At 45.2% G+C, this 12,328-nt stretch overlaps 1 protein-coding gene across 1 annotated transcript in view; it reads left to right on the top strand.

Moving 5' to 3' along the window:
* CHSY1 (chondroitin sulfate synthase 1) overlaps window positions 1–11,932 on the top strand; it is a 78,946-nt gene extending 67,014 nt beyond the window's left edge. The window contains exon 3 of the mRNA XM_014946140.1: window positions 9,318–11,932. Within this exon, the coding sequence (XP_014801626.1) occupies window positions 9,318–10,910 (1,593 nt within the window). The 3' untranslated portion in view covers window positions 10,911–11,932. The remainder of the gene's footprint in view (window positions 1–9,317) is intronic.
* The last annotated feature ends 396 nt before the right edge of the window (window positions 11,933–12,328 follow it).

A 12,328-nucleotide genomic window follows, 5' to 3' on the forward strand; every position in this document is an offset into this window, starting at 1 on the left:
GAATGAGCCCACTTTCAGAGTTTATTTAAATGCTGGCTTGCTCTGTGTTTCGGACATCCCTGCCAGCACAAGGTGCTGTGCAGCTGCCACCTCCTGGGGACAGGTCACCACCAATTTGGAAGGGGCTGAGGTTTCAAGAGCGTATCCTGAACAACGGCCCTTTTTCCGGCTGCTCTCCTGGCAGAGGTGCAGCGCAGCAGCACCCCCAAGAAGGGCTGTTATTGTGGCAGCTGGGAGGAGGGCTCGCTAGCAGAGAAATCAGAAATCTAATATTTTCCTGGTTTTCTGTCAATTTTCATTAGCCAATATCGATGCTGCTGGCAGAGAAGTGGTTTTACCATGGGTTGTTAGGAAAGCGTAAAGCAGACAGATTTCTAAATGGAGTTATGACAGATGCTCTGTCACTTCAGGCTGTTACTGGCACTGCGGGTTCGAAGGGCTCAGCTTTGACACAGGCAGTTCAGCACTTGGCCTTGTCTTGGGGATTTTATTCAGCATTTCCAGCTCCCCTCTCGCCCCTTTCCAGGAGATGAATTCTTGCCATAAGACTTTGAGAGGGATCAGAAACAGCAAGAATGGCTTGTTGCCATAAAAAAGGGAGCTGTGTCCCTCCCCATCTAAAATGGTGCTGCTTAAGCTGGAAGTGCCAAAAGTCTTGAAAATGAATCTGTTTTTTAACATACACCCCCACATTTTTACACCCAGGGAAGAACTGCAGCAGTAGCTATTGTGAGACCAAATCTTTGCCTAATTAAATTCACAGTAATCTCCTGTGAAGGCTCAGAGAGATTTAGAGCTTTGCGCTGATGTGACTGCTTCAGTACTGTCCTTCAGCCCAGACCTGTTACCGTGACATTGTCTCCGTGTAGGACACTGTGATCTACTCAGGGATGAGGGTTCCTGAAGCATCTTGCATGGAAACAAAGCTGTGGTGAGGATGTAGGCAAGGCTGAAGGGGTTGGATCCTCCAGCTGGATCCACTGGGGCTGATCCTTCCTCCAGGGTTCTTGGAGAATCTGGTGTTGGCAGAGACCTGGAGACCTAGTTTGGTGTGTGCTACAAAATCACCTCTGTTCCCAGCCAGTCTCACTGAGAGCCTACACTGCTCCAGCTTTATTTCTGGTGCTGGGCTGATGCTGAGATGATGGGTGGATGCCTAGACTACAGCTGAAGTTTCTCTAAGCAGAGGGTTTCTTCTCGAGCCCCCTGCAAGCAGCAGCTTATGGTAGCTTTGCCAAGTGCTTTGGGACCAAAAAGGCTCATCATCCATCATGGCTTGCAACTCCTACAAAACTACTGGATGTGGAAAGTAGCTCCCAAATAGGAATCTTTGAATTCCATGGGCAAAAGTATTTCTAAATGATTACATTACTGCCTCTTGAAAACACATGGTGGAAAATCACGCAGCAGTCCAGAAGAGGTCTTCTCTTCTGTAGGTCTCCTCTTCCCTGCTCAGAGGAGGCTGCGTCCCTCTAACTCTGTTTCCAGCATTCAAAAAAATATTTGCCAGGGTGTCAGAAGCTTTCTGCTCATCGTCTCCAAGAAACTACCCTCCCAGGGTCATGTGCTGCTCCTCTGAAATCTTAACGCTTTCCATGAGAAAGAGCAGATACAGACTTGCAAGGCTGCGGCTCTTTCTTTCATGGGCCTGTTGAAAGTCATAATGAAAACCAAGTTTTTCTTGCACTCTGCCTTTACTGCAGAGGCTAAAAGTGTGGAGTTGACAACAAGGAATAGAAATCCCGAGACACAGTATATTTGGTGGGCAAGTAATTTGGCGTCCTCCCTGAGCCTGGCCTTTAAATGAACAAATCAGCGGCCAGTCGCTGTATTCCTGGTTTTGTTTGGATCCGGGACAGAGGCAGGCCCTCTCTGCTGGGGAGACAGAGCTGAATCATTTGCCCCGTGGGTCAGAGCCTTAAACTTGAGCAAGGGAGAGCCATGTGCAGAGCAGCAGTTTGTACCAGGACTCGTAATTTGGACGTTATGCACACTTTCTCAAGCAATAGCAATGATGATTAGTCATTAGCACCTATGATGTTCTGCTTCTTTAACAGCCGTAGGATAGAACATTTGTTAATATTTAGTGGTGTTTTATTTGGTTTTGTTTCTGTTAAATCAGAACCTTTTGGAAGAAAACCCTGCAATTGCATCCAGCTCTCCTAAGGCTTGCACAGTTCAATCTAAATACCCCAAATGGTACATTCTGTTTTATCTGGTTAGCCCTAAGGTATAAAATGCTTTTAGGTTATATTCTGCTTTATGCTTTGAAAACATAAATGTGTGTCTGTAGAGAAGCAGTTCCAGGCTTTATGGAGTGCACAATGGCACCTGTGTGGTTTGTGTGTCAGATGTACTTAAGGGCAAGGATGTTTCACTAAGTGGGTGACTATCTTCTTTTGAGAGTGTTACGCAATTGCACTAGTTTTTCTTTTCTTTACACACCAGGTCAGATTCAACTTGTCCTCCTTATCCAAAGTAGGGGAGACCTGAGGAAGGAATCCTCACTTCACAACTAAGAGAAGACCAGGATCCTCGTTTAGAAAGGGAGGATGAAGCTCAGTTTAGTGCAGGGTCATGAGGAGGGAAGTTCTCTGTTTAGTAGCTGGAGGATCTCAGTTCCCCAGTGCTGCGGGTTGCTCCCACGTGTAGGTTTTGGGTAAGCTCAAGGTCAGAGGTGAAGTACATGGTGCCAGTTTTGAAGACACATTAATTTTTGTATGTTTTCTTCTTTCTGTTGCCAAGCTGGGAATAGTTTAAAGGCTACTTAGTTTGAGAAACGGTAAATGAGTAAGTAATTCTTAAGCTCTTCTACTTGCGTAAACAAGAAGGGGTTGGGAGAAGGACAGTTGTTTAATTAAACAGCTACTTGGTATCGTTAACAAATGACTGAACTCCAGCAGTAACTCTCCTAATTCACAGATTCCTTGGGAATTCAGTGACCTTGAGTTTGCTGTGCTTGAAGCTTGCCTTAGATACTTGGCTTCCTTTTGCAAATACTTTGGAGAGGAGAGCGGTGCAGACGGCACTGGGGTGCTCTGGAGTGAGACAGGCCCTGTTTCGCTTAGTATCGTAGAAGAAGAAGCAATTGTGTGGTACAAAATAAACTTCTTTCTTCCGAGTGTGCCTGGAGTTACTGCACTCAGAGTTCACAGTGTATCACAGCTGGATCTGCCTCTGCTTCTCCAGCAGTCTGCTATGGAAACTTTGAGTACTGGCTGTTCAGGATGTCCAGCTGATTTTCTTGCCCCTCTTTAATTTATGAAACAAAGCAAATTGCGAGCCAGTGGTACATGAAGAAATTTGTGTGAGAAGTAACTCGTTTGAGGAATCACATTTAATCGTGCTGCAGAGCTCGGGGCTTCACTTGTCAGCAGAGAGGGAAGTCTGATCCCCCAGCGCCGAGTGGTGTTTCCTGCATCCTTTCCTGTAGTGGCAACTGGGGAGGTTGCAGGGATGAAAGAGTGGCCAAGTTCACTGGAAATGAGTGTTTATCCATTACTTCCCCCTGTTTGTCTCCACCATAATAACCCTGCCCAGGAGTGACTTCAGTCATGTCAGTGGTTAGCCGTGGGATCGCACATAAAGCTTCGGGGTTTAAAATGGCAAGCTCATCGTTAATAAGAACCCTGAATATGCAGAATTGTATCCAGGGAGATCTTTGCAGCCTCCCCCTCCACCATAGGTAAGTCAGCAGTAAATGAAGACCCACTGCTCCTTTCCATTGGGTCTACATGCAAAATATTTTATCAATATAAAGTAAGGCCCCGAAAACTAGTGATCTGTTTTGGTTAATCATTCCAAAGTGGCAAAGCTTGGGATTTGGGTGTTAGTGCAGCTTGGGATGTGGGTGCAAAACATCTTTCATTTCACTTGAGCCAGGCAACGGGACCTGCCCCCTTGCACCACTACAGCTGCATTTATGGGAGGAGGAGGAGATGGGGGTGAGCATCTTGCGTAATTTTGGCAGCAGGGCTGCAGGGTAAGGGCTGTCTGGGCACCCACGTCACTCCTGGAGGAGAAGAGCTCTGCACCAGCTGCAGAGAGGGACCTGTACCCCCGTCTGCTCCCAACTGAGGTGCTTGCACACCCAGGGACATGAGCCATCTTTCGAGCTATCAATTAGTTTGGCTTTGTATTTAAAGCACATCTTGGGCATTTTGAAGCCTGCCATACAACATGTCTTGTCCACGATCGCTTTTCATGAGACTTGTGGGGCTGCGTTTTCTGGGCTGTGGCAGCACAATCTGGAGCTGTGAGAGAAAGCCCTCGGGGGCTGATCCGTGGCTGCGGGCCAGTTTCTGCATAAACTGGTCTTATTTTTAAAGTCCATTTTCTCCAGTACACTTTTTTTTGGCCTGCAAAAGACTTCTTCATTTAAAACGAAGAACATAACACTCTCTCCTTTCAGTTGGTCTTTTGGACACGAGCCAGTAGTGCCCACAACAGCTGTACCACAGTTTAAACATTCAGTCTCTAATGGTTTGGGGAACATTAGGGTTTTTAAGGCTTCAACAGGTCTAGAGTAAATAGTGGTCAATAAAGAGTAGCTCTTCTTTGTATCCCTACACTCTCAGTGCTCTGCACTAGAATAAAGCATGCTTAGAATATAATCATTGCAAAATTAATATCCATGAAAGGTTCTTTTTTTTTTTTTTTTGGAAAAGAATCATAGAGAAATGTGTTTCACTAAAAGAAGAGTTTGCAAGAGTTCAACTCGCAAGAGTCTGGTAACAGGCCTGGGGAAGTTTGCACATTCTGTTAGGAGATGTGGACACTCTGGGCTTGTGGCGCTCCCCACGTGTGTGTTTAACGGCTGCTACGTGGGAGGAACAAATAAATTACAGGTATTACTTCCTCTGTCGTCTTCCCCCACCCAGCTACTAATGATGTACACAAGGGGTAATTGTGATTTTTTTGTCTTCCTTACGGCTTTCCAGTATTGCGTGGAGTTGAAAGCCCTTGTGTGCTAATAGGTAATATTTAGTAAAGTGTTTTTGGACCCAAATGAAGTAGAAACTCTGTTAAGCAGTGATGGGTGATAGTTGGGCATTGTCCTTATTAGTGATTGAACCCGGTGCTCAGGACTGGCTTCAAGCTGGAGGGGAACAGATCTAGACTGGAGATGAGGAGAGGGGTCTTCACTGTGAGGGTGGTGGAGCACTGGAACAGGTTGCCCAGGGAGGTGGTTGAGGCCCCTTCCCTGGAGATATTCAAGGTGAGGCTCGATGAGGCCCTGGGCAACCTGGTCTAGTTGGGGGTGTCCCTGCTGACTGCGGGGGGTCGGACTAGATGACCTTTGGAGGTCCCTTCCGGCCTGGGCAATTCTGTGATTCTATGATTCTATGACTAACTAGCACTGCCTTAGTGATTTAGGCCAGTTAATGTTGGTGGAGCTTTGAAACTGTATGGAGAGAACTGCTCGTTTCTTTCGAGTTTTGTAGATGTGGGTGAGGAAACACAATCCATGAGGAGCTCCTTATTGTGAAGGAAAGTCCATGGGCATCTCAGAGCTTCCACAGCGTTGGCTTGGTGTCTGCAGGCGCCTTGGCCCAGAAAGGGTTAAATTGCTGTGTTGGCTGCTGGCCACCTTGGCCTTCATTTACAGCACTTCATGCCACTGTGCAAAAATAGTTTGTAAGTCACTATAACTCTCTGTAGGGAATTGGTTAACCCCTTCTGAGACCCTTCCGTGTGTTTCCTACCCGTGTTGGGGGGTACCGTGGTTCCTCGATGGGGTTTGGGGCTGCAGGATGTGCCTGGTGAATAAGGAGACCAAAGGGATGCTGGGGTAGGAGAGGGAGAGACTTCGTAGGAAAAACAATGAGAGTGCCAGCCTTGCAAGGCATTCTTCTGAAAAATAGGATTATATAAAAGCCTGGCTACCGCGGCGCTTCTCATTAGCGGCGCTGCGGGGCTGGCCCCAGCACAGGGTTTGTTACAGTTGTCACCTTTTTGGCTGGAGCGAGGTGGCCGTTAATAGATGTTTCAGTTGTAAATTGCTTTTGAGTTGAGGCACCAGTAAAGTCTTGCTGAGATAGGTTTTTATTTTCAGTTCAGTTTTCAAAGTTAGCTGGTTTTTGAAAGAGGCAAGAAGTAGTATTCAAAGTTGCAGCAGTTTTCCAGCCTAGCTCAGACGTTACCCCTGCATGGCAAGCCAGAGCTTTAAAATATGCTTGTTAATTTTATTTAAGGCCATTTGCATGGGGTTCATATATTTACTTCCATTGGGAAGTTTCATAACATTTTCCTACCCATCGGTATCCTATTAAAACTTTGTTGTGTAATCTAAAAGCCTTTCTGCTTCTCATGGTTTCCTCTTGTAACTAATTCAGAATGCCCTAGATGGCAATTTTGGAATAAATGCATTCAGGCTGCATGGTCTTGGTTTTGTTTTCTTATAAATTGAAAACAAGATTTGAAATTAAGACCTATTGTCAATTTTCCTTTAAATAATAGTTGCCTAATGACATGATTTAAGAATTTTTATCTAATGTCACAATACTCTTGGGGAAAGCCTGTGCCTATAGTTGTATTGTAGTTAAAATGTCAGTGAAATCTTCAGCCTGTTAACATATGCATTTAATACTTCTAGTTCTAAAAATATATGTTGTGTTAGGATAGACCAGAGGAGTCAGTAAAAATAATACGTGTGGGTCCTGCAGTGTAGGGCTGGTCGTCTTCTTGCTGTGTGAGCTGCCCTTGTAATAAACTGTGCTTAGGGCTGAGCATAAGTGGGTGTGATTTGAGGCTTCCTAGAGCCCTTAACGTGGAGAAAAGTGGAGAAAAACCAAAGTGTTATTAGTAGAGGAAACAATACAGGGATACAAATGAAGAGCAGTGAAAAAACATGCTTCTGAGGAAAGCATGAGGTTCATTCAATTTGGGTAACTGCTGAACGCAGGATGGCACCAGCTGACCTCTGCCCAGAGCACTCTCTTAAATCTTGCATGACTTCTAAAGGGATATGCATCTTGACAGGCAGCTCCTCAGCTCTTGCCAAGAGGCCATGGCCAAGATGTTCTCCTTTGGCTGGTTGCTCTATGGGATGTGTCTAATCAGAGGCAGCCCCTGGCCTGAATTGCTCACAGATGGCATGAAAGCGGCAGGAACCACTTGGGGAGGGTGGGCAAGAAGGTGAACTTGAGCAGGAATGGAGAAGGGGTGGGGGATTGGTGATGACCCATGCGAAAAAAAAAACCCTTTCTTTGTCAGTCTGGCTGAAATTCCTCCCTCCCTCCTTTGAGATCAATTGCATTTGGTCAGATTAAAATCCTCCTGAGCCGTGTCAGATAATTCCCCGCCTGCTCCTGTGCTGGCCACAGCGATAGGCTGGAGTTCAGGTCTCAGGATGTGCACATCTGGTTTCTTAAGACAGTGGTAGTTAAATCCAGGTGTAGGTTTATCCCTTAGATTCAGTGTCTGTCCACAATAATGGGAAAAATGCAACTGAAGGCTTCATGCACCAGGACTTCTGCTGGGTCTGAACAGCTGGTAGAAGCCTCACTCGTGCTGTCCCTTAAAGGGAGGCTGTCTGTGCCCGTCATTTTTCCTTTTAGCACTCCCTTTAATTGCCGTCATCTTTGAGCCATTCTCTCTTCTGTTTGTCTTCTGGATTTTAGCTCTTTGCTCATCTTTGTAGCCTCTTTACTTGTGCTTTATTGGCTGTATTACCCATAGCAGATTCTGCTGCCGATAACGAAGAGCGGTTCTTACATGGAACGAATCTGTCATGTCAGGGTTTCTTAAGACAGTGGTAGTTAAATCCAGGTGTAGGTTTATCCCTTAGATTCAGTGTCTGTCCACAATAATGGGAAAAATGCAACTGAAGGCTTAATGCACCAGGACTTCTGCTGGGTCTGAACAGCTGGTAGAAGCCTCACTCGTGCTGTCCCTTAAAGGGAGGCTGTCTGTGCCCGTCATTTTTCCTTTTAGCACTCCCTTTAATTGCCGTCATCTTTGAGCCATTCTCTCTTCTGTTTGTCTTCTGGATTTTAGCTCTTTGCTCATCTTTATAGCCTCTGTACATGTGCTTTATTGGCTGTATTACCTATAGCAGATTCTGCTGCTGATAACAAAGAGCAGTTCTTACATGGAACGAATCTGTCATGTCAGCTCCTCCATGATGTTTATGTTAATGATGTTTGTGTTATGACATAGAATCAGCCCCTGATCTTTTTATAGCCTCTGTACATGTGCTTTATTGGCTGTATTACCTATAGCAGATTCTGCTGCTGATAACAAAGAGCAGTTCTTACATGGAACGAATCTGTCATGTCAGCTCCTCCATGATGTTTATGTTATGACATAGAATCAGCCCCTGATCTTTCTAGAATTATAGAATCATAGAATCATCTAGGTTGGAAGGGACCTTAAAGATCATCTAGTCCAACCATCAATCTAGGCTGGTATATGGCTTTGACCTTGAGAGGTTCTTTTTCCTTTGGGTTGGTTGGGGTTTTTTTCCAGCTTATTTTCCACATGATCATCCTGGTTTCCACATGGCCTTTCATTATATCAGCTACTGCCTGACCTACTGGAAACTGTAAAGCTGGTTTGCTGGCTTTTCTTAAGTTCTGTCTTTCTGTAAGGCTTCTGAATCTAATCTTAGCTCACTGTCTTCTTGGTTTGAAATAGCAATTTCCACTTGGAGGATGTTTTTATTCTAGTGTACATATGCATCCTGTGTTATCTGCCTTCTGGAACTGCTGCTAGGAATCTCAGGTGCCTTTTACTTTCTATTTTAAAAGCCATGGGGAAACTGTAGCTTTGCAGCACAGCACTTGAGATAACATCTTTGGCATCTTGACTAAAACATTCAACGAGCTGGATTTTTAATGCCTGGGTCTAACGGAAAAGGTGTCGTCATCCTTGCTTACTATGTATATGGCACCCTTTTTTATTGTTCTTTATCATTATTATTAAAGCCCAGGGGAGGCAGAAGAACAGTAAAAGTTTCGTAGTGAATGCTTCATGGCGTTTTTTTCCTGGTGGTGCTGTATTGTTGTGACAAAATGAGCTTACAATCTGCTTACTGCTCAGTTGTTTGGCCAACGGTGATATCTCTCGAACGGGCTCTAGTAATCCCAAATCCACGGTAGATGTTTCTTTGACCAGTTTACAATGAATAATCCTCTTAATTTCCTTGAATAGCAGCTGGTGTTGCTACAACCTGTGCCTAAAACCAAGAACAGCTTATTGAGAAAGCCTTCTGGCCCTGCGAGCGAGGAGGAATCCTCTCCCAGCGGGGGCTGCCTGAGCAAACTCTCCCAAGTACGGCGCTGCCCGGACGCTGACTTCTCCTTTCTCTCTTCTAGATGCAGCAGCTCTTCTACGAAAATTACGAGCAGAACAAAAAAGGCTACATCCGAGACCTGAGGAACAGCAAAATACACAGAGCTATAACGCTGCACCCCAATAAGAACCCCCCCTACCAGTACAGGCTTCACAGCTACATGTTGAGCCGCAAGATAGCGGAGCTGCGCCACCGCACCGTGCAGCTGCACCGCGAGATCGTCCTGATGAGCAAATACAGCAACACCGAGATCCACAAGGACGACCTGCAGCTGGGGATGCCCCCCTCCTTCATGCGATTCCAGCCCCGCCACCGGGAGGAAATCTTGGAGTGGGAGTTCCTTACAGGAAAGTATTTGTATTCGGGCGCCGACGGGCAGCCCCCTCGGAGAGGAATGGACTCTTCTCAGCGGGAAGCCTTGGATGACATCGTTATGCAGGTCATGGAGATGATCAACGCCAACGCGAAGACGCGGGGGAGGATCATAGATTTCAAGGAGATACAGTATGGCTACCGCCGAGTCAACCCCATGTACGGAGCAGAGTACGTTCTCGACCTGCTGCTTCTGTACAAAAAGCACAAGGGGAAGAAGATGACCGTCCCCGTCAGGAGGCACGCCTACTTGCAGCAGACCTTCAGCAAGATTCAGTTCATGGAGCACGAAGAGATGGACTCCAAGGAGCTGGCCAGCAAAATCAACCAGGATTCTGGATCCTTGTCTTTCCTCTCCAACTCACTGAAGATGTTTGTTCCCTTCCAGCTCAGCCGATCGAAAGTAGAGAGGAAGGAACTCAAGGACAAGAAGATCAACATCCTGATTCCTCTCTCCGGACGTTTTGACATGTTTGCGAGGTTCATGGGGAATTTTGAAAAGACGTGCCTCATTCCAAACCAGAACGTCAAGCTGGTTGTCCTGCTTTTCAACTCCAACTCCAACCCTGACAAAGCCAAGCAGATCGAGCTGATGAGAGATTACCGCTCCAAGTACCCCAAGGCTGACATGCAGGTTTTACCGGTGTCGGGGGAGTTCTCCAGGGCACTGGCTCTGGAAGTCGGATCTTCTCAGTTCCAGAACGAGTCTTTACTTTTCTTCTGTGATGTTGACTTAGTGTTTACCACGGAATTCCTCCAGCGGTGTAGAGCCAATACAGTTTTGGGTCAACAAGTATACTTTCCCATCATTTTTAGCCAGTACGATCCAAAGATTGTTTATAGTGGAAAAGTTCCTAGTGACAATCATTTTGCCTTCACTCAGAAAACAGGTTTCTGGAGGAACTATGGCTTTGGTATCACCTGTATTTACAAAGGCGATCTTCTTCGAGCAGGTGGCTTTGACGTCTCCATCCAAGGTTGGGGCCTTGAAGACGTAGACCTATTTAACAAAGTCATTCAAACTGGCTTAAAAACTTTCCGAAGCCAAGAGATTGGAGTAGTCCATGTGCATCACCCTGTTTTTTGTGACCCTAATCTTGATCCAAAACAATATAAAATGTGCTTGGGGTCCAAAGCTTCGACGTATGGGTCCACGCAACAGCTGGCTGAAATATGGTTTGAAAAAAATGACCCCAATTTTGGGAAAAGCAGCAATACTAATGGCTCAGTGAGGACAGCCTAATGTCCAGCTATGCTGGAAAAGACTTTTTTTTTAATTATCTAATTTATTTTTGGGAAAATGTTTTTTGATAATTCACTTTTAAAAAGACCACACAGGATATATTTTAGGAATCATCGTTGTTTTCTTACAAAGCGCTCGTTTTGAGAAGAACAAGGCCCTTGGTTGGTTTTTTTTTGTTGTTGTTGTTGTGTTTTTTGGTTTTGAACAAAACTGTGATCAATATTTGCCTTCAGACAAACAAATTGGTTAAGAGTTATCTGACCCGATCGGCGGAAATCTGACTTGAATTAGAATTTCCTTATGAACAAAACGATTGTTTCCTACCTTTTCTGTTGCTGTCTTCGTTGCTGGGATTCTGTAACTGGGGACCTGAGGTGCCAGCCGAGCGACACAACGCGGTACCTAAAGGTGTTGTTGTGACTGCTACCCTGCAAAGAGTCTGCTTTCTTTAAGGGTAGCCATTATTTTATAAATTGCGTTAGAACAAAACAAACGGAAGTGATGATGATGATGATGATGATGATGATGAGGGTATTAATCGCAGGAGGGTTTTTTTTATATTATTATTATTCCAAATGGCTGATTATTTCAGTTCAAAAATACACTTCCACTTATTATGGCCAGGCGACTTAGAGGGAGGGAAGAAATTAAGCACAACCTGCTGTTCGATGAGTCCTTGTACAAATTTTTTTTGTCTTTTTTCTATTTGGTCCATATCTGGACGTGATGTTTTAAGAATCCGTGGTGGGTTCTGTGTATTATCCTCAACCTCTGTCCTGGCTGGAGCCGAGATGATGCGACCAAGGAACGCCGGAGCGCGAGGAGGGGAGGGGAAGAGGAGGGGAACCGCGAATCTCTTGCAGCAAAGCCACAGTACACAAGGAACAATTAGTGATCCCTAACGAGGACTTTTGAGGAAGCTTCTCTACCGAGTGTACTGCACCTGGTTTGCATTGATTTTGTTCAGTCGGTTACGTGATGTTAACGGGAACAATTATTACATTCGATTACTAGTTTTGTTTTGGGGAACAAAACTGTGATCAATATTTGCCTTCAGACAAACAAATTGGTTAAGAGTTATCTGACCCGATCGGCGGAAATCTGACTTGAATTAGAATTTCCTTATGAACAAAACGATTGTTTCCTACCTTTTCTGTTGCTGTCTTCGTTGCTGGGATTCTGTAACTGGGGACCTGAGGTGCCAGCCGAGCGACACAACGCGGTACCTAAAGGTGTTGTTGTGACTGCTACCCTGCAAAGAGTCTGCTTTCTTTAAGGGTAGCCATTATTTTATAAATTGCGTTAGAACAAAACAAACGGAAGTGATGATGATGATGATGATGATGATGATGAGGGTATTAATCGCAGGAGGGTTTTTTTTATATTATTATTATTGGTATTAATTGCAGGAGGGTTTT

The sequence above is a fragment of the Calidris pugnax genome, unplaced genomic scaffold (genome assembly GCF_001431845.1).
Source record: "Calidris pugnax isolate Ruff unplaced genomic scaffold, ASM143184v1 scaffold134, whole genome shotgun sequence".
Lineage (NCBI taxonomy): Eukaryota > Metazoa > Chordata > Aves > Charadriiformes > Scolopacidae > Calidris > Calidris pugnax.